We start from the raw sequence: 22,406 nt of genomic DNA on the forward strand, positions 1-22,406 counted from the left end.
TCCAAGGTTGATGTCATATTTTGCCAACATCTTTGACATTTTTTCTAAGAATTCATTAATATATGGTAAGGATATAATTATATTATGTATTTGTTAGAGTTGGTGCCATTACTATTATTTTTGCTAGGTATAGTTTAAGGTTATTTTGGATTGTTATCGGAATTAGACAGACTTTTGGTAATCCAACTTCTTTTCTTAATAAGACGGTTGTAAAATTCTGGTAAATAATTATTATTTTCTAAAAAAGCTCTAGCTTGTTTCAGATCTTTGGAATGGTATTGTAATTTAGGTAGCTTAATTTCTCTGTCAGTAAGGCTAAATAGAACACTTTTTTTATATGTTATTTATATGTTCTTTATAAGTTATAGGTGCGGGGGTGTTCAAATTTAAATATGTTGTTACTTAGTTATTAGTCCTTAATTGTTAGTATTTTAAAATTACAAATTGTAACTAATAGGGTTCTATCGTGTCTGTTATAATTATTACCAATATTACATATTTGCATGGTTTGAAGGAATACCTAAAAAGTACTTACATGCCTGTTCAAGGAATGTAGCTATATAGGCACATATTAAACGCTCATTTATGTTATGATGCTGTCTGATGATCGGCTGGTAATGAAGCTGAAGAGATATTTCTTTAAACAATGCATAAGTAAAAGTGGCAATATGTAAAACAGATCTGATAGAACCCTATTAGTTACAACTTGTAATTTTTTAGGATTTTAAGTTAACTTTTCGGAAGATCTGAAGATAAACACCAAATGGAAGTGTTCGAAACCAGTCGTCTTAAGTTTAATTAAATAAATTATGAGTAACTCTAACATTTAACCCTGTTAATAATTTAACTTTAACTTTCTTTCGTTTTTCTTGGAAAACATTTTTTTACGTTACCCGAATTTTTCTGATACAGGAGATAGCTTGCTGTGCTGTTTAGTAAAGCAAAACACTAATAATACTAAATAATACTAAGTTATACTAAAACATTGGTAACAAACCGCTTTAAATACTGTACTGCAAAAAATGTATCCATAATGCACATTTTTTCATATCACTGATTTTGTCGTATCGATTTTAAATCAATAGCTACATACAATTTACATTTCACAAATAGTCTAAGGTGTAATTGACATATGCAGTACATTTTTGTCACCTATCTAATATATTAGTAGTCTAAACTTGACATTTAGTTCCTTTAGAATAATTTTTTATTTATGCCACACCCAAAAACACAATCAATATAGTCAATGTAAGAGAGGTTAGTCATTCTCTTAAAACTTATCAATCACATAAACCTGTTTTTATAATGGAGGGGTTCTGGCTTAGCTAACTAATTTTACTATTCTGGAAAGTTGAAAGTAATAGACTAAAAGCCCATTTTTCCAAAAGGACATTTTATTGGGTCATTTGACTCAGCATGAATCACATATAAATTAATACTACAAAATGTAATAACAACTTTAAAAACTATGCCGCCAATTATTATCGTTACGCAAAGCATTGGGGTTGAAATTATTGGTTCGCCTTAGATTTCTCATCCCTGTCCCACCAAAATGTACGGCAAAAAAATTAATTTACATTTCGATTCGAAACTTTACGTATGAATACAGTACTGTGTCAAATTACCTAAAATTTGGAAAAGTTTTTCAAAAATAAATAAAAAAAGTGGGACATAGGCGGTAATGTAGACTAGCGCGAAGTTTCATATAATTTTTTTTGTATTTTCAAATTTTAAAAAAATTATGAAACATTTCAAAAATCAAAATAACAAATTATGGTCGGTTTTGACGGTTTGTATACCTAACGGCCATTGCCTTGTTAGGTACACAAATGGACACTTCCGCTGTGATTGTATAAATACTTATAATTTTTAAAATGTTTTAATAATAATTGTAGGTTTTTATATGAATTTTTGAAATTATGAAAATATAAATATCATTTGATAGTGAATTTATTTATTAAATAAACTAAATAGGATGTTAATAAATTAAAGTAACAATATCAAGTTTCACGGTCCTGATATATCTTGGTAAAAACGAACAAAATAATAATAAACAATAAACCTAAATTGTTTAAGAGATCATTAAAAAGAGCAAATGGGATTAACTTGGAAACTTCTTTTATGTGAGAGAAATTTTTTCGTTACTTAATTAGAAGAAATAATAAATAAGTAAATAGGTGCCTGTGGACCTCTCCATTTCGGAAATTTTTACTTTATTTATTTGCTAACGTAATATGTTTAGCTAAACCAAGTTGTCCTCATCGAAGTGCTTTTTCAATCGAGGTTGGCGACAAATTGGGCAAATTTGTCTTGTCTTAAGCTTGATAAATTAAGTGGTTTCCTGTTGTTAAGCCGGGATCGTGTTAAATGTTGCGCAGCTATTATCTTTTCTTCTGTTTCTATACTCCGTTTCCTTCTAATATTACTGCCTGTGGCGTATTAGATGTCCAAGATGTGATGTTTTTCTGATTTTAATTTTCTTAAGCATTCTCCAATCTCATTAGTATGAGTTGTTTAGAATTTTAGAGCATTTTACTCACATTCTTAAAATCAGATCGTACCATGCTAATGCATCACCAGATCTTAGTTGAATCCCAGACTGACCTAGGTTCGTTTGAACTCCAAGTCGCAATTTTTTTCTGTGTTCCTACAAATATTAATTTTTAATCTCCCATATTCCATCTACCTATAGTTTGTTCATTTTATTGATAAAAATGTTATGTATATAAGAATATTTAAACGCTATATTACTTTAGTTTTATTTCTTAAGGTCTCGTAATATTCCAGTTAACATTTTATATCATATAAAATTAATTGAATTCAATAAAATTATAATAATTCGAAAATCACACACATTTAATGGTTTTGTACCGACTAGTAGGCGAAGAAACGAAGTACTAAACCTACCAATTAGAGGAATCGTTGTGGATCTGTTTTGAGGTGGATGTGAGAGGTGGCATTCGAATTTTGCAGAAATAGTCAGGTGATAACTACTGTAATAATAATTCTCTCTCTCGAATAGGTCGGTAACATCAATAAAAAAATTTAAATATTTAAAAATTACTAAAAACATCGATATTTTTACTAACTTTAATCAAATAAAATAGTGATAATTGTTCTGTAGATGTTTTTCAACCACATGAATTGCAGTTAGGACCTTCGTTATTCATCTATAAAATAACTATAACCTAGTAAAATAGTCCACCAAATTTCATTTAAATCGATTTTATAGATCTCGCATAATTTTGCAATCCAAATTAAAAAAAAAAATAAAAGTTTTTTTTAGATCTTGCACAACAAAAACTAGTCTATATAGAAGTTTGCCAATTATTTTACTTATAGAAACGTACACACACACACAACGATTTTTGTAGAACCCTAGCTCCTAGTGACATGTGTGTTCCAATTCAACAGTGGGACCCACATGTCCAAAGATCAAACCGGTCACTCTCTGTAATGAAGTGGTACCTATCTGACCCCCAAGCTGTAACCAACCACGTCTCCCCATCGCAGGTAATAAAAACATGCCCAACCTATCTAACATACTTTATAGAATTGAAATCGGATTATTTGGATGGCCTAAGAAATGTTTTAAAATTATAAACAATTTTTTTGTTTAACAACAAATAAAATATCCAGGTAGCTATTAACTTAAATTCAGGAAACAGCGTAGAAAAGACTCATCACCATCATCCAGCCTCAAGAGTCCACTGCTGAACATATGCCTCTTCCTCATGTTTCCAACCCCATCTATCTTGTACTGCTCTCATCCAGTTTTTATTGAGTCTTCTTAAATCGTCAGTCCATCTTGTAGGTGGTCGACCGACGCTTCTCTTGTCTTCCCTTGGCCTCCATTCCAATAGCCTCTTTGTCCATCGCCAATCTGTCATTCTGGCTATGTGTCCTGCCCATCTCCATTTTAGTCTGGCTATCTTCTCGATGATGTCAGTCACTTCGGTTCTTCTCCTGATGTCTTCGTTGGTTATTCTGTCTCGCAGAGTTATTCCTAACATGAACCGCTCCATTCTTCTCTGCGTGACTCTCAGTTTGGTAGCTGCTGCTTTTGTTAAGGTAAGTGTTTCTGCTCCGTACGTCAAGACTGGGAGGACGCACTGATCAAATACCTTTCTCTTTAGGCATGTGGGCAGCAGACACTTTTAAAAGTTCCTCTCAGTTTTCCAAATGCTGCCCACCCAAGGCCGATTCTTCTCTTCAGTTCATGAGTCTGGTTATCCCTGCCAATCATAATTTCATGTCCCAGGTATTTATATCTATCTACGAGTTCTATTTCTTTCCCACCAATACTGATGTTCTGGTTGGGTACCAAATTGGTCATGATTTTTGTTTTCGAGATATTTATATTTAAACCTACACTTTCTGTAGCCACAACGAGTTCCTGTACCATCTCTCTTGCCATACCTAGATCTTCAGCTATTATAAGTATATCATCGGCGAAACGTAAGTTGTTTAGATATTCTCCATCTATTTTTATTCCCTTTGTCATCCAATCCAAACTCTTAAAAGCATGTTCTAGCACCGTATTAAAAAGTTTAGGTGACATTGGGTCTCCTTGTCTAACCCCTAGTTCTATTTTTATGCGATTACTGTTAGTATGTAATCTGACAGTGGTTGTTGCCTGCAGGTATATTTTGTATAATAATTTAGTATATCTAAGATATCTGAAAAAGACTGGGCACGATATTTCTTATAGAAGAAAAAAAATTAAATTGCAAGCAGTGGTTGCTGAGATACAACCGGTTAAAGTTGACCGACATTTGCGGCGAAGTTATGAAAAATAGGATGATAATCACTTTAAACCAGTTCTTTTTTTTTGTGAAAAAACCAGTGAACAAATCTCTTATTTTTTTTTTCACTGTGCCCACAAGAGTTAGTAAACTTGCCAGTAAGTTATGTAGAAGGGCAAGATCAGTAAAATAGTTATCGCAAGTCAATTTCCTCTTGGAATTATAATAAGGCTCAACGAGTTGCTCTACAACTTGAGATGCAAGACCTTTGGCTACTGTATTTCCGTTTTTTCCTGTATATGGTATTCCACCTAAAGGGTAATATATTTCCGAGTCACAGGCCAACCATATTTTCATGCCATACTTATGTGGCTTTGAAGGCATATACTGCTTAAAAGGACACCTACCTCGGTAAGGAACAAGTTGTTCATCTACCGTTATGTTTTTTCATGGTAAATAGTATTTCTGAAAGTTCTGGTTGACTTGATTCCACACATCGAGTATTGCTGGTAATTCATCGTTCCTTATTTGTTCAGACCTCGTGTCCTTATCGTCAAATCGAACAAATCTTAAAAAGTTTTTATTGTGTTTTAACCTCATGGTAGCTTTAAATATAGTAGGTCCATAAAACTTACTCCAAAGTACATTTTCATTATGGATGTTGACACTTAGGTGCCCTGCAGTTAGTAGTGGTCTAATAAAGGCAGATAGCTCTGTAGAGTCGCAGTATTTCCAGTTCTCTATCTTCAGGACTTTTTCGGCTTCTTTATTTGTACACTTCACTATTTCGTTCACAATTTTTTCGTCCAAAAACAGACAAAAGGAATCAACAGGATCATCTACACTTTGAATAGGGGCTAACATTACTTTCTGCACTGCTTTTTATTATGTAGCAGGATCGCATACGTCCTGTCGGGTATGGTTGATTTTTTCAGTTAATTCCATCCTTAGTTTTAAAAATTACACACCCTGGGAGATCTGAAATCTGGGAACTTGTAGCTATACATTCTTCTTCATTATCACACAATATTACTTGCTGATTATATTCTTTACTTGCTTTCGAAAGATGGTCTTTAATTTCAGACTAACTTCCAATGCTATTTCAGGAGATTCTTCATCATCGAAATCCCATAAATTTTTGGTAATATCTTACAGTTCTGCAGGTGATAATGGTTTTCAGGTCATTTTATTCGCACTATCTACTTTCACTGTAATTCAATATAATTTTAGGGTCTTAGTTGTCGACACTAACATCGATATAAAACGACTGATAACAGATGCATTATTTATTTTAAAATATGTATAGGTACCTACCTAACAATATTATTGTATTTCAACAATGATTATTCGTTTTTAAAATTCATTTAGAATAGATATAACCTATTGTAAGCATCTCTTTGATGTTCACATTAAAGAGATGTTTACATTGTTTGTTTTACGTTGAGACTTTATTATTGGATTTCCGGAATCATAAAAGTCGTTTAGATAATCCACAAAAGCATTACCTAACTGCCACATTGACTTCTGTACCAAACATTTAGACTTAAGGTATAAATAGTATAAATACAAATAGGGTACGACTGGCCCGTGTTGCCCCTTTCGACTCATTAATTTCAAAATTAATAATGAATATTTTGAATAGCTTAAGCATGTTGAAGGAAACATACTTCTAAACAAATTCAGTGATGCAATTCAATAAAAATTTTTTTATCAGTTTATGATAAAAGAATTGGCGTCTCAGACCCGTTGGACTCCCCTTGAACAGATAAAAGTTAAAGGTGAAGAGTGCAGCGTCCTTACACATCTTTTTGTGCAATTATTGCCATTTTTGATGATTCTCATGAGATCATTAAAATTTATCACTTTGTCATTCATTTATACATTTCGTTATGTATATAATACCCTTATAGAAACTGACTTCATTTACGTCAAAATACAAAAGCTGCGTACCAAAGCAGATCTTTTTATCTTTAAAACTTATTTCAAAATTTTTTATCGTCGCTTCGAATTGATACAAATTTTATTTTAAAAAATTGATTTCGCACGCGTTTTTCAACCGTTGTTTCTGAGAGAATGGGTCGTTTTACATAAAAAGTGCTAATTGAATATGCTCAAAATTATATTAGCTACATTTGTTGTTTGAAATATTTTTTGTACGGTTTACAGATTCTTAGTAAATCGATGTTTTCCGTCCCCCCAATACAACAGAAGATTTTAAGTGACAGCTTCTTTTTATGGTAAAGAAGGTGGCAATTTGTTTTTATCTTTTTTAGGGTCCCAAAATTGACATTCTCAGAAAAATTCATCGTGTTCATATGATTTTTAGAGTTTAAATATATGACAACTGGACTAGAAGCTATAATTAGAAATTAAAAAAACATTGGTAAAAGGTAGAGCAAAAATCTTTGTAAGCATCACACTTTGACGAACCATATCTTCAGTGGCATAACTACAATTCAAGAGGCCCGTAGCGGAAGTAACCGACGAGGCCCCTCTCCCCAATATAAGAAAAAGCTAAGACTTACCTCCTTCTGCCTCCTACCTTCTACCTTTTACCTCCGACTGCGCGAGAAAAAGGTACATGATTTAAGAATCGCGACATGGAACATCCGATCCCTATACACATCGGGAGCCCTCCAAAATCTGCTCGGTGAACTGAATAGATATGAAATAGATATAACAGCTCTGCAGGAAATGAGATGGGCGGGGAGTGGCACCATTGACAAAAGACACCACATTATATTCTATAGTTGCGACGCTAAAGACCAAGCACTAGGTACTGGCTTCATTGTAAATAAAAAGGTTAAACACCTCGTACGAGACTTTCGTGCTATGAACCCTAGAATGTGCATCCTGAGACTAAGGGGAAAATTTTTTAATTACAGCATCTTAAATGTGCATGCCCCTACAGAGGAAAAAGAAGACGATATCAAAGAAAAATTCTATGAAGAACTAGAAGCTGCATACCATTCATGCCCAAAGAATGACATTAAAATTATTTATGGTGATCTCAACGCAAAAATGGGAAAAGAGCTACAATACCTACCAACTATAGGAGTAGTGTGTATTAGTATGAGCAAAATGAGGAGGGGGTCAATGAACCGAGGCCGGTCTAGACAACATTTAATAGGGTTACTTAAAATAGGGTGGAGCGAATTAACCAATTAAGATTGTACACAATTTCGTGGTCAAAATGACTAATTATAACAATAATTAATTATAAATTACCCTAGAGTAATCTAAAATAGGGTGGGGTGATATAAGATATTACTGCATGCAAAATGAGGGTGGGTGATTTTAAATAGGGTGAAGCGAATTAAGATTGTACACAATATCGTGGTCAAAAATACTTTAGCAATTGCCAATTAAGCACTGGTCAATCTACCCACCCCGCAGAATATTATGATTAGTTTAATTAACTCCATTAAATATAAAAAGCCAGTTGCGCCAAATAAGCAAAAAATAAATTATAATACTTTACATCATTAATTATTGCAGACAATCCCACCCAACAATTCAAATTAGACTAACCAATTGAGTAAATTGAAAAGGATAATAGTTTAATTAACGACAACGAATTATTTCTGGCACCCTCATTTGACATTATTTAAATTGGGGTAAACGTTTGGGTAACATTAAAAGGCCATTAACTCAAATAACAAAAAAGAAATTATATTAATTTTGAATCAACAAATATATGATATGTATAAGAAGAAATGGAAAAGAATAAAAAAACCAAATATGAATATCGTCAGAACTTGATCCTAGATGGAGGAGAAACGATCAGTAAATATAAGGAATATAAATAGCCGGGTATAAAAAATCATAAATGATGAAACACTGGACGGAGCCAATAAAACAAAATATTCAGGGAAGGAAACCTTAAAAGTCTATAAAAACTAAAATGGAGACGTTTTTACTTTTTATTTTACGGGTTGTGACAAATAAAATGTTTAGAGTAGTCTATAAACAATACTGATATTTTGGCGTTTGTTGATTACATTATGTAGTTATCAGTTGGATTTATATTGTTAACACCTGTTAGTTTTTAACACCTGTTAGTGATACTGAAGTTAGGAATACATTATACAGCTTGAAAAACTCAAAATGCACTGATTTTTACTTCTTAAACAAACAATTAGTGATAGAAACTCTGGATATTATTATTGATAAACTGGTCATACTTTATAATCTTTGCCTTATCGAAGGAATCTTTCCCGATGTATTAAAAGTAACAAAAGTGTTACCGCTACTCAAAAAAGGATCTCCAGAAGAAATTGAAAATTATCGCCCTATTTCTATTATTCCCATTCTTGGTAAAATTTTTGAAAGTATTTTGAATAACCGCTTAATAGAGTACATAGAAAAGTACAAAATACTTCATTGTAATCAATATGGTTTCAGAAAAAAATGCAGCACTACTCAAGCAATTCAGGAAATTGTAAGGGAAGTAGTTGATGGCCTAGAGAGAGGTCACTTCGTGTCTTTAACATTGTGTGACTTATCTAAGGCTTTTGATTGTGTCTCACACACTTTACTTTTAGACAAAATGCACAAATATGGCATAAGGGGAAATGCTCTTAATTTATTTCGATCGTATTTAATAAACAGAAAACAGGCCGTTTTGTTAAATAATAACTACTCCAATTTTCACAATGTTGAACATGGAGTTCCCCAAGGGTCTATATTAGGACCTACATTTTTTCTTCTTTATCTCAACGATATATTTCATTATACCCACCCCTTAAGGTGTATATGTTTTGCAGATGATACAACCGTTATTAGTACCGACCAGAATCAATATAATTTAAATAACAAAATAGGAAACGATGTGCTTAAAATTAAAAACTGGTTTACACATAATAAACTAAAACTAAACGAGGATAAAAATCAAAATATAGTTTTCAGTTCAGATCGAAGACACATTTTTGGATATAGCATCAAATTGTTAGGGATTTTTATGGATGACAACTTAGATTGGGGCATCCATATAGACAACTTAAGTTCTAAACTCGCCAGTACAATATTTGTAATGCGTAACCTGGTTTATTTGGTACCTAAAAGTACCCTTAAAATGTGTTACTTTTCATTGTTTCATAGTCATATACAATATGGAATAGCTGTTTGGGGCAACTCTGGTCATGCCGACAGAATATTTAAATTACAAAAGAAGGTGGTGAGGATACTTGCTGGAGCGGATTTAAGGGATCATTGTAAACCATTATTTTTGAACATGGGTATTATGCCTCTACCTTCGCTTTATATGTATGCAACACTGTTGGAAATTCACGATAATAAAAATAAGTTTACTATAAACTCCCAATTACATGATCATCTAACAAGATCGAGGGATTTAATTAGGTCACAACGATTCAGACTATCAAAGAGCACAAAGAATTCAATTGATATTCACTTGTATAACTATCTGCCTAACGAAATAAAAATTCTGTCTCCACCACTGTTTAAAAATAGGTTCAGAAAGCATTTTTTAACATATTGTTTTTACTCAAAGACAGAATACCTCAATACACCTTTATAACGTGTACCCAGTTTGGTCAGAATACTGTCGATTTACTATCTACATATCACATTGTATTATTGCTATTAAAATGTACTAAGTTTTATGTATTAGTTTATTTAGTCATCGATTCGGGAATATTCTTAATTATTTGCACATTTTTGTTACTTCCATATTTCAAAGATTTTTTATGTGACAGTTTAGGTTTGTTTTTTGTTTTTTTTTTGGTTAGAGATTTTTTATCTTAAATTTTTAATTTTAATTCTTCTGCTAATACTTACATATGTATATTACTTTAGCCAATATGGTTAAGTTAATTTTAAGTTTACATTATTATATCTTTTATTGTATTTTTTATACGGACTTCAAACTTTATGTAAAGTGGTCAATAAACGTTCTATCTATCTATCTATCTATTCAGTTATGGACGTAATTTCAATATTTATAAGGATTGTTAAGGCAAAAAATGTTAATTTTATAATATCCTTTAAAATTGTTTAACAATTTACCAAACAACGGTAAAAAGCGAATGTAGAACACCGTAGTTAAAAGTATAATTACATATGGGTGTGAAGTGTGGCAATTGAAAGAAAAAACAAAACGAATGCTGGAAGCTACTGAAATGGATTTCTGGTAAAGATCTGTGGGAAGATCAAAACTGGAATGAGTGACAAATGAAAGAATAAGAGAAATAATGCAAGTCACACACACAATAGTTGATGAGATTAAAACCAAACAACTTGTCTGTTCAACGTTCAAAGAATGCGTGAGACCCGAATTCCACAACAAGAAGAAGAAGACTCAGAAAAAGCTGATAGGAAGGAATAGACAAGGATATGGAAGAACACCCTGGAGACGAGTTGTGGAGAGACAGAGAAGCATGGAGAGATGGCATCAAAAGACGTAGAACGTTATAGGTTGATTATATAAAATTGTTTAAAATACAAACAACTTCATTTTATAACATTTTGCTTTTTATACATATACATAACACATGATATTTATTAAATAGAAATGAATTCAGCGTGTTATCTGCTATTCCATCGTTATAAAACGCTTAATTCTAAAACGGAAATATTGTCTGGTTTTTAAACCAAACGGATGGTACATGTAGTATTAAAAAAAAATTACATGGGGTGAATATAATTAACATTTTTCGAGCGCAATTGTAGAACCCACATATTTGCGGGTGAGGTTTTGGAGTTTTATCTATACAAGATATGTATAATACAGGGTGCCCGTATAAGCGATCCCCTATTCTAATTATGGTAAATATTTTGCAAATTTAGATCCACGATAAGTTGCCAACACATATGTGAATTGCTAAATAACAAGTGTTATAGAATATGAGAAAACTCTTAATTATAATTAAAAGGCCATTAAAATTTAATTGAAATCCATATAGGGTAACTAGCACATTAGGGTTGTAACAATATATGGTGTGGTCATATGCTATTAAGTGATTAAATCTCGAGTTTTCGCTAAAAAATGTGCTAAAAGGGAGGAATTTTAATACTTTTAGATTGGTCTGCCCTTTCCACTTTTTCAAAAAGTTATAAAAAGCCGAGTACTGCAGATTAATTTAGTAAAATAATCCTTAGAAAGTGTCGGTATTAATATTATAAAAATGAAAGTAAAGTTGCCGGTTCCAGAAAGTTTAAAATCCAGCGCGAAGATTATTTCGCACTTTAAAAAGTCATCAAAAGGAAAGATGTTTGCAGAAGTCTTAAACTCTTCTCTGGAGTTAATTGAGGGGGACATCCGTCATCACCAACCTATGAAATATAAAAAATTCGAAGAGCATGTCACAATATCTTCGACTCCAAACGAGAGCAAATATGAAAACATTTCATCGAAAAGCGAAGATGAAGGTGATACCTGTTTAGAAGAAAAAAAAAATAGAAAATATCATTCAAGAAGGGGACTTTGATGAAAGCATGGAAGAATGTGTATTGCCTGGTCAAAATAATGCAGATAAAATAGACCTTAACACGACGACTAATTTTGATACAATCGACAAAAATGTGCAAAGCCAGGATGAGGAATATAATGTGCTTGTTAAAAACTTTGTTAGTGAAAATAAGCGTTTCTTGGAAAGCCATGAAGTTCACAGACAAGTATTAATTAAAAAAATCAGTGTGTATGAAAGGAAACGCGATAGAGCTCTACAGAGCTTAACTAGTGTCAACAAGAACATTGCAATCTGTAATCAAATTCTAACGTCTATTTACACACGCAAACCAGTGGAATAATATTTCGTATATCACTTTAATATTACATAAACATATTCTAAAAAAATAAAAGTGCCTAAATGTTTAAAAGTGTAAAAATTCCATAAAATCATAATATAATCTGTTTCGGGGTGACAAATTGTGTTCAATGCAAGCAATCTAGTGTGCAAAGCTAGGATGAAGAATATAATGTGCTTATTAAAAACTTTGTTAGTGAAAAACAATCATTTTTGGATAGCCATGAAGTTCACTATAAAATAGTTTAAAAAACATTCAAACTTGTGCTATTGGAATATAATTTCATTTTTAATTGTTATATCTTGTTCTAAAGTGTTTGGCGAATGTTAAATTATATAAAATTAATAAATTAATACTATTAATTTTATATCTTTTGTTTTAGATGGATAAGAATAAATCTTATCCATCTTAAATAAATAAGGAATTTTCAACAATCGACCGAATAGAACAGAACAACTTAGAACGAGATCCTACAGCATACACAAGGAATAATATGAAGAAAATAACAATACCATACATAAAAGGATAGGAAATAAATTAAACATTTCAACAACATTCAAAACAACAAACACATTGAGATCTATTTTGTCTAAAACCAAACCTAACAATGAACAAGAAAGGGCAACGAATTGCATTTATAAAATACCTTGTGAATGCGATCAGTTTTATTTAGGTGAAACATCAAGGCCATTAAATGTTAGAATAAGTGAACATCAATCTTATATGAAAAATAGAGAATTTGATAGATCTCAAATATGTAAACACGTATGGGATAATGAACATAGTGTTCAATGGAATGATTCAAATATAGTCCTAAAAGAAACGGATGGTAAAAAGAGAAAAATCAAAGAAACGGCTCTAATTATACTCAATGAGACTAATTGTGTCGTAAATTCCTCGGTAGAATGTAGTAGAATCTGGTTACCCATATTAAAAGAGGAAGTTATTAAAAAGAAAATACCAGTATTAGGAGTCGGTAACATATAAAGGATACATCATTTATGTTTTTTAAATAACAAACATATAAAATCAGAATTTGGTGTTTGTTGAAAGTAAATTAAATGCACGACCAAATACTTACCATGTCGGGATAGTATTATGAGGTTTTTTTCCTGGTTTTACCCTCATAGTTTACTATGGAATCACTAACAGGAGATTTTTACTGTCATCATGGCATGTTTTTTGTCTTTGTAAAGACGAATTACATGCTATGATTTTTTCTGACGGATATTCTCAAGTTAAAGTTGATTTCATGTAACGGAATGAACTATCTTACAAGTAAAGTCGTCCCAGGAACGCAACTCAACAATATTGGCAATATCATTTTAAAGTCGTCTACTTTAAAATGTATAATGTATGTCTGAATTGTCAATATAAATGAGTCAGATAAAATTAAATTATTAGAAGAATTTTTCACCAAGTAACAAAAAAACAAAATTTGTTTAATTTACTAATGTTTGTATTTTGAGAACGATTTCCGAAGTGGAAATTAATACGTCAATAAACGTACGTTAACCTTTAATTGTTTCTTATTGATGGTGTGAAACCGGCTGCCAAGGTGTGAGGGACCAGGCACCTGGCAGAAATTGTGCGATTGAATCCAAATTTCTACTCAATTTAAGAAAATATCAGCAAATTGGTACATGGAACCTTCCAGGGACGGATCCAAAGCCCTGGAAAGTTACACATAATTGAAGAAGAAATGGCAGACTACAATATTTCGGTATTGGGACTCTAACAAAAATAACTGGATAGGTAAAGGGCATTTTAAAAGAACTGCTGGCAACGTCGTCTATTTTTCAGGCCCAGATAACACAAGTACAAATGGAGTCACAATAATTGCACCCTCTAAATTGAACGATTGCGTAATTGGATATAATACTTTGGTGACAGGATAATATCCATTAAAATGAGAATATCCACCAATACAATACACCTTGTCCAGATATACGCTTCTACAACAACTGCAAGAAGAAGACATCAACAGGTTCTATGGTCATCTAGAAGAAACTGTTAGCGCTATTCCGAATCGTGAACTAATCATAATGTTAGGAGACTAACGCAAAGTAGGGTCATCTAACGAAAATATTGAAGGATTGCTGTGCAAAAAATGGACTGGGACAGAGAAATGAGAATGGCGACCGTTTAGTTCAGTTCTGTGAAGAACAACATTTTACAATTACAAACAAATTCTATCAACATCATCCACGGAGATTATACACATGGCGCAGCCCAGATGGACGAACAAGAAATCAAATAGACTACATCCTAATAAGATCGAGATGGAAGTCGTCGGTCGTCAACTGTAAAACATATCCTGGCGCAGACTGTGGAAGCGATCATCAACTCCTGGTATTGAACCCTAAGTCCTAAGGATAAGTCCCCAAAAGAAGATCCCTAAGAAAAATAATGTCTCTAAATCCATCAAAAATCAATGACTTGAGAGCACAAAGACCGATACTGACGAAATTTTGGAAACATGGCGAAACTACAGTGGCGAGCTATATAAAAATAAGGTATAGCAGAAAATCAATGGCCCCTTTGACTATCCTAGAGAACCTACTGTCTTACTCGCTGAAGTCAAAGATGCAGTTAAATCGCTAAAGAGAAATAAATCCCCAGGCATTGATTCAATACCAGGTGAAATACTACAGTTATAAAGGTAACAAATGATTACATGTCATATCATCCATTATATCTCTGTCGCTGTTTGAAATTCAGGAAAATGGCCATCTGATTGGTGTACCTAAATTTATATCCCGCTACACAAAAAACGCACTACTACCAGATGTACGAGATGTGAAAACTACCGCACACTGTCATTAATGAGGTAAAATAGTAAATTGAATTAAGATGACACAAGAAGATTCAAATCAATATTGAAAAATTATTGTTACACTGCTTTCAAAATAAATTTATTCAAACACCAACTTGTTTACAATACATAATGATAACTATAAACTTCAAAAACTCAATGTTTTTTATTTGGAACAACTGTTCCAAACTGTCAACGACACCTGTTTATTCGTTCTGTGCCGCTGACAGATATACGTCACATATAAAGCGCCACATATATATCGACCAAATTTGTCATCATCGTAAGATTTTTATAACTTGTAATAATTATACATGTAATTATTAAAAATGATGGTGGGCAATATTTGTTGCATCGCAAACTGCGACAGTTATAGTAAAAGTGGTTGCACTTTTTATCGATTTCCGCTTAAAAATCACAAAAAGTATCAATGTGAACTGTGGATTGCAGCATTAATGCTAAAAAATATTTAAATTTTTTAAGAAAAGATGTACCAATAATTCCATATTTTTTAGTCTTAAAACTTTCAGAAAAATTAAATTATTAATATCATTGCTTGATGACATTAAAGTAAAATTGAAAAAAGGAAAAATTTACTCAATTTATATATTTACAACAGTAAATCAAATAATTACTTAAAACTCTTTTTTAGCACACTCTGCAAATATATAAATTGGTACAATAACTATAAATTATATAAATTGGTATTATATTATTGTTAAAAATATAAATAATAAACTAGTAAAATGTTTAAAATATATAAATTCAACTTATTGTAGAAAAGACAGTTACGATTTGATTTCACGTATAGTATAATTCGCTTATAAGGAGTCATCAGAGCGCCTCTCTAGGAAGGCCCATCATTAGCTCTGATGAGTCCTAAAAGGGCGAATTGTGTATAAGCGAATTTTAGGGGCACTATTATACGTGAAATCAAATCTTAGCTGTCTTTTCGATGTGGAATGTAATTTTAGATTCCCCATGTGGGTTTCTTCATCGTCTGTTTGCTTTGTAAATCGTAGAAGGCACATATTTTGGTAAGAATCTGAATTTTGGTTTCGAACAAGTAAAAATCTTCGGATTTTTATTTTTTGCTTTAACTTATTGTGTTTGCAGAAATATCATCCAAATTTGAACTGTCAACAAATATATTTGTAATATATAAGTACTACGCTAACAATAGTTATATAGTAATAATTAATATACAGACAATAATTATGATTAATTACAAACCTTTGATTTTATTACTGCAGATTTATAAACGTTTTCAATGGTGTAAATCTTATGATGATGATATAATAACCTATAAAGGACGAGAAGAATGGGTCGAGATAAAAAATTGTTGAGAACGATAAAAGTACGCAAGACTGCATACCTTGGACACATACTAAGAAATAATAAATATAGTCTTCTGCAGGTCATCATGCAGGGTAGAGTCGATGGCAAAAAGGGAATAGGTAGAAAGAGGAAGTCATGGCTGCGAAATATTCGAGACTGGACAAACATGACTGTAGACGAATTATTCCACGTTGCAAAAGATAGAGAAGCCTTTAAAAATGTGGTCGCCAACCTCCGTTAATGGGGACGGCATAGGAAGAAGAAGATAAAGGACGACACCTGTTCAGCTGCACGGAGTGAATATACATTTTCTGACGTTCTAGACTTCACTAGACATTTCAGGGTTTTCCACCTCATTTCTTGGGAGTAACTGAACTAACTGCGCTGTCATACAATGTGCCCTTGTATCTAGTAGCTTAGTGTATACTGTATATACAGTGCTAATCAAAAGTCCGTTCCCCCCTTGTATCTTTTGAACGGTTATACTTATAATAGTGAAATTTTGAGGGAGGTCATAAACAGACGTAGGCTTCTTAACTAGACATAACAAGTGACGTAATAGTGACAGATGACGTTACAGCGTCACTGTGACTGACGTTACAGCGTCACTGTGACTTTTCACTTTTAAATAGGTGCCATTTTTAAATAGGACCTTATGGCAAGTGATACGTCGTTTGAAAGGTATTGAAAATACCTATTCAACCATACTAATTTTATTTGAGTTTAAGCTCATTTGATAAATAAATTAAATGAATACTAAAATTGTAGTTTCGTATTTAATTAATAAATATTGAAACCTCCGCCTCTGGTTACTTGTTAAAAAGTTGACGTTTTTCAATTCTCTAATTGTTTTTACGTCAACGTCAACTTTTTTGACAATTAACCAGAAGCGAACCTTAGAATATTTATTAATTAAATGCGAAACTACAATTTTAGTATTCATTTAATTTATTTATCAAATGAGCTTAAACTCAAATAAAATTAGTATGGTTGAATAGGTATTTTCAATACCTTTCAAACGACGTATCACTTGCCATAAGGTCCTATTTAAAAATGGCACCTATTTAAAAGTGAAAAGTCACAGTGACGCTGTAACGTCAGTCACAGTGACGCTGTAACGTCATCTGTCACTATTACGTCACTTGTTATGTCTAGTTAAGAAGCCTACGTCTGTTTATGACCTCCCTCAAAATTTCACTATTATAAGTATAACCGTTCAAAAGATACAAGGGGGGAACGGACTTTTGATTAGCACTGTATATACAGTATACACTAAGCTACTAGATACAAGGGCACATTGTATGACAGCGCAGTTAGTTCAGTTACTCCCAAGAAATGAGGTGGAAAACCCTGAAATGTCTAGTGAAGTCTAGAACGTCAGAAAATGTATATTCACTCCGTGCAGCTGAACAGGTGTCGTCCTTTATCTTCTTCTTCCTATGCCGTCCCCATTAACGGAGGTTGGCGACCACATTTTTAAAGGCTTCTCTATCTTTTGCAACGTGGAATAATTCGTCTACAGTCATGTTTGTCCAGTCTCGAATATTTCGCAGCCATGACTTCCTCTTTCTACCTATTCCCTTTTTGCCATCGACTCTACCCTGCATGATGACCTGCAGAAGACTATATTTATTATTTCTTAGTATGTGTCCAAGGTATGCAGTCTTGCGTACTTTTATCGTTCTCAACAATTTTTTATCTCGACCCATTCTTCTCGTCCTTTATAGGTTATTATATCATCATCATAAGATTTACACCATTGAAAACGTTTATAAATCTGCAGTAATAAAATCAAAGGTTTGTAATTAATCATAATTATTGTCTGTATATTAATTATTACTATATAACTATTGTTAGCGTAGTACTTATATATTACAAATATATTTGTTGACAGTTCAAATTTGGATGATATTTCTGCAAACACAATAAGTTAAAGCAAAAAATAAAAATCCGAAGATTTTTACTTGTTCGAAACCAAAATTCAGATTCTTACCAAAATATGTGCCTTCTACGATTTACAAAGCAAACAGACGATGAAGAAACCCACATGGGGAATCTAAAATTACATTCCACATCGAAAAGACAGCTAAGATTTGATTTCACGTATAATAGTGCCCCTAAAATTCGCTTATACACAATTCGCCCTTTTAGGACTCATCAGAGCTAATGATGGGCCTTCCTAGAGAGGCGCTCTGATGACTCCTTATAAGCGAATTATACTATACGTGAAATCAAATCGTAACTGTCTTTTCTACAATAAGTTGAATTTATATATTTTAAACATTTTACTAGTTTATTATTTATATTTTTAACAATAATATAATACCAATTTATATAATTTATAGTTATTGTACCAATTTATATATTTGCAGAGTGTGCTAAAAAAGAGTTTTAAGTAATTATTTGATTTACTGTTGTAAATATATAAATTGAGTAAATTTTTCCTTTTTTCAATTTTACTTTAATGTCATCAAGCAATGATATTAATAATTTAATTTTTCTGAAAGTTTTAAGACTAAAAAATATGGAATTATTGGTACATCTTTTCTTAAAAAATTTAAATATTTTTTAGCATTAATGCTGCAATCCACAGTTCACATTGATACTTTTTGTGATTTTTAAGCGGAAATCGATAAAAAGTGCAACCACTTTTACTATAACTGTCGCAGTTTGCGATGCAACAAATATTGCCCACCATCATTTTTAATAATTACATGTATAATTATTACAAGTTATAAAAATCTTACGATGATGACAAATTTGGTCGATATATATGTGGCGCTTTATATGTGACGTATATCTGTCAGCGGCACAGAACGAATAAACAGGTGTCGTTGACAGTTTGGAACAGTTGTTCCAAATAAAAAACATTGAGTTTTTGAAGTTTATAGTTATCATTATGTATTGTAAACAAGTTGGTGTTTGAATAAATTTATTTTGAAAGCAGTGTAACAATAATTTTTCAATATTGATTTGAATCTTCTTGTGTCATCTTAATTCAATTTACTATTTTACCTCATTAATGACAGTGTGCGGTAGTTTTCACATCTCGTACATCTGGTAGTAGTGCGTTTTTTGTGTAGCGGGATATAAATTTAGGTACACCAATCAGATGGCCATTTTCCTGAATTTCAAACAGCGACAGAGATATAATGGATGATATGACATGTAATCATTTGTTACCTTTATAACTGTAGTATTTCACCTGGTATTGAATCAATGCCTGGGGATTTATTTCTCTTTAGCGATTTAACTGCATCTTTGACTTCAGCGAGTAAGACAGTAGGTTCTCTAGGATAGTCAAAGGGGCCATTGATTTTCTGCTATACCTTATTTTTATATAGCTCGCCACTGTAGTTTCGCCATGTTTCCAATATTTCGTCAGTATCGGTCTTTGTGCTCTCAAGTCATTGATTTTTGATGGATTTAGGGACATTATTTTTCTTAGGGATCTTCTTTTGGGGACTTATCCTTAGGACTTAGGGTTCAATACCAGGAGTTGATGATCGCTTCCACAGTCTGCGCCAGGATATGTTTTACAGTTGACGACCGACGACTTCCATCTCGATCTTATTAGGATGTAGTCTATTTGATTTCTTGTTCGTCCATCTGGGCTGCGCCATGTGTATAATCTCCGTGGATGATGTTGATAGAATTTGTTTGTAATTGTAAAATGTTGTTCTTCACAGAACTGAACTAAACGGTCGCCATTCTCATTTCTCTGTCCCAGTCCATTTTTTGCACAGCAATCCTTCAATATTTTCGTTAGATGACCCTACTTTGCGTTAGTCTCCTAACATTATGATTAGTTCACGATTCGGAATAGCGCTAACAGTTTCTTCTAGATGACCATAGAACCTGTTGATGTCTTCTTCTTGCAGTTGTTGTAGAAGCGTATATCTGGACAAGGTGTATTGTATTGGTGGATATTCTCATTTTAATGGATATTATCCTGTCACCAAAGTATTATATCCAATTACGCAATCGTTCAATTTAGAGGGTGCAATTATTGTGACTCCATTTGTACTTGTGTTATCTGGGCCTGAAAAATAGACGACGTTGCCAGCAGTTCTTTTAAAATGCCCTTTACCTATCCAGTTATTTTTGTTAGAGTCCCAATACCGAAATATTGTAGTCTGCCATTTCTTCTTCAATTATGTGTAACTTTCCAGGGCTTTGGATCCGTCCCTGGAAGGTTCCATGTACCAATTTGCTGATATTTTCTTAAATTGAGTAGAAATTTGGATTCAATCGCACAATTTCTGCCAGGTGCCTGGTCCCTCACACCTTGGCAGCCGGTTTCACACCATCAATAAGAAACAATTAAAGGTTAACGTACGTTTATTGACGTATTAATTTCCACTTCGGAAATCGTTCTCAAAATACAAACATTAGTAAATTAAACAAATTTTGTTTTTTTGTTACTTGGTGAAAAATTCTTCTAATAATTTAATTTTATCTGACTCATTTATATTGACAATTCAGACATACATTATACATTTTAAAGTAGACGACTTTAAAATGATATTGCCAATATTGTTGAGTTGCGTTCCTGGGACGACTTTACTTGTAAGATAGTTCATTCCGTTACATGAAATCAACTTTAACTTGAGAATATCCGTCAGAAAAAATCATAGCATGTAATTCGTCTTTACAAAGACAAAAAACATGCCATGATGACAGTAAAAATCTCCTGTTAGTGATTCCATAGTAAACTATGAGGGTAAAACCAGGAAAAAAACCTCATAATACTATCCCGACATGGTAAGTATTTGGTCGTGCATTTAATTTACTTTCAACAAACACCAAATTCTGATTTTATATGTTTGTTATTTAAAAAACATAAATGATGTATCCTTTATATGTTACCGACTCCTAATACTGGTATTTTCTTTTTAATAACTTCCTCTTTTAATATGGGTAACCAGATTCTACTACATTCTACCGAGGAATTTACGACACAATTAGTCTCATTGAGTATAATTAGAGCCGTTTCTTTGATTTTTCTCTTTTTACCATCCGTTTCTTTTAGGACTATATTTGAATCATTCCATTGAACACTATGTTCATTATCCCATACGTGTTTACATATTTGAGATCTATCAAATTCTCTATTTTTCATATAAGATTGATGTTCACTTATTCTAACATTTAATGGCCTTGATGTTTCACCTAAATAAAACTGATCGCATTCACAAGGTATTTTATAAATGCAATTCGTTGCCCTTTCTTGTTCATTGTTAGGTTTGGTTTTAGACAAAATAGATCTCAATGTGTTTGTTGTTTTGAATGTTGTTGAAATGTTTAATTTATTTCCTATCCTTTTATGTATGGTATTGTTATTTTCTTCATATTATTCCTTGTGTATGCTGTAGGATCTCGTTCTAAGTTGTTCTGTTCTATTCGGTCGATTGTTGAAAATTCCTTATTTATTTAAGATGGATAAGATTTATTCTTATCCATCTAAAACAAAAGATATAAAATTAATAGTATTAATTTATTAATTTTATATAATTTAACATTCGCCAAACACTTTAGAACAAGATATAACAATTAAAAATGAAATTATATTCCAATAGCACAAGTTTGAATGTTTTTTAAACTATTTTATAGTGAACTTCATGGCTATCCAAAAATGATTGTTTTTCACTAACAAAGTTTTTAATAAGCACATTATATTCTTCATCCTAGCTTTGCACACTAGATTGCTTGCATTGAACACAATTTGTCACCCCGAAACA

General features: G+C 32.3%; 1 protein-coding gene across 1 annotated transcript; it reads right to left on the reverse strand.

Annotated features, from left to right (window-relative positions):
- Positions 1-5,192: 5,192 nt before the first annotated feature.
- Positions 5,193-5,609, reverse strand: LOC140435771 (uncharacterized). The gene has a single exon (XM_072524491.1). The coding sequence runs from the start codon at positions 5,607-5,609 to the stop codon at positions 5,193-5,195; it is 417 nt and encodes a 138-aa protein (XP_072380592.1).
- Between the last annotated feature and the right edge of the window lie 16,797 nt (positions 5,610-22,406).

This window comes from Diabrotica undecimpunctata, chromosome 3 (genome assembly GCF_040954645.1).
Source record: "Diabrotica undecimpunctata isolate CICGRU chromosome 3, icDiaUnde3, whole genome shotgun sequence".
Classification (NCBI taxonomy): domain Eukaryota; kingdom Metazoa; phylum Arthropoda; class Insecta; order Coleoptera; family Chrysomelidae; genus Diabrotica; species Diabrotica undecimpunctata.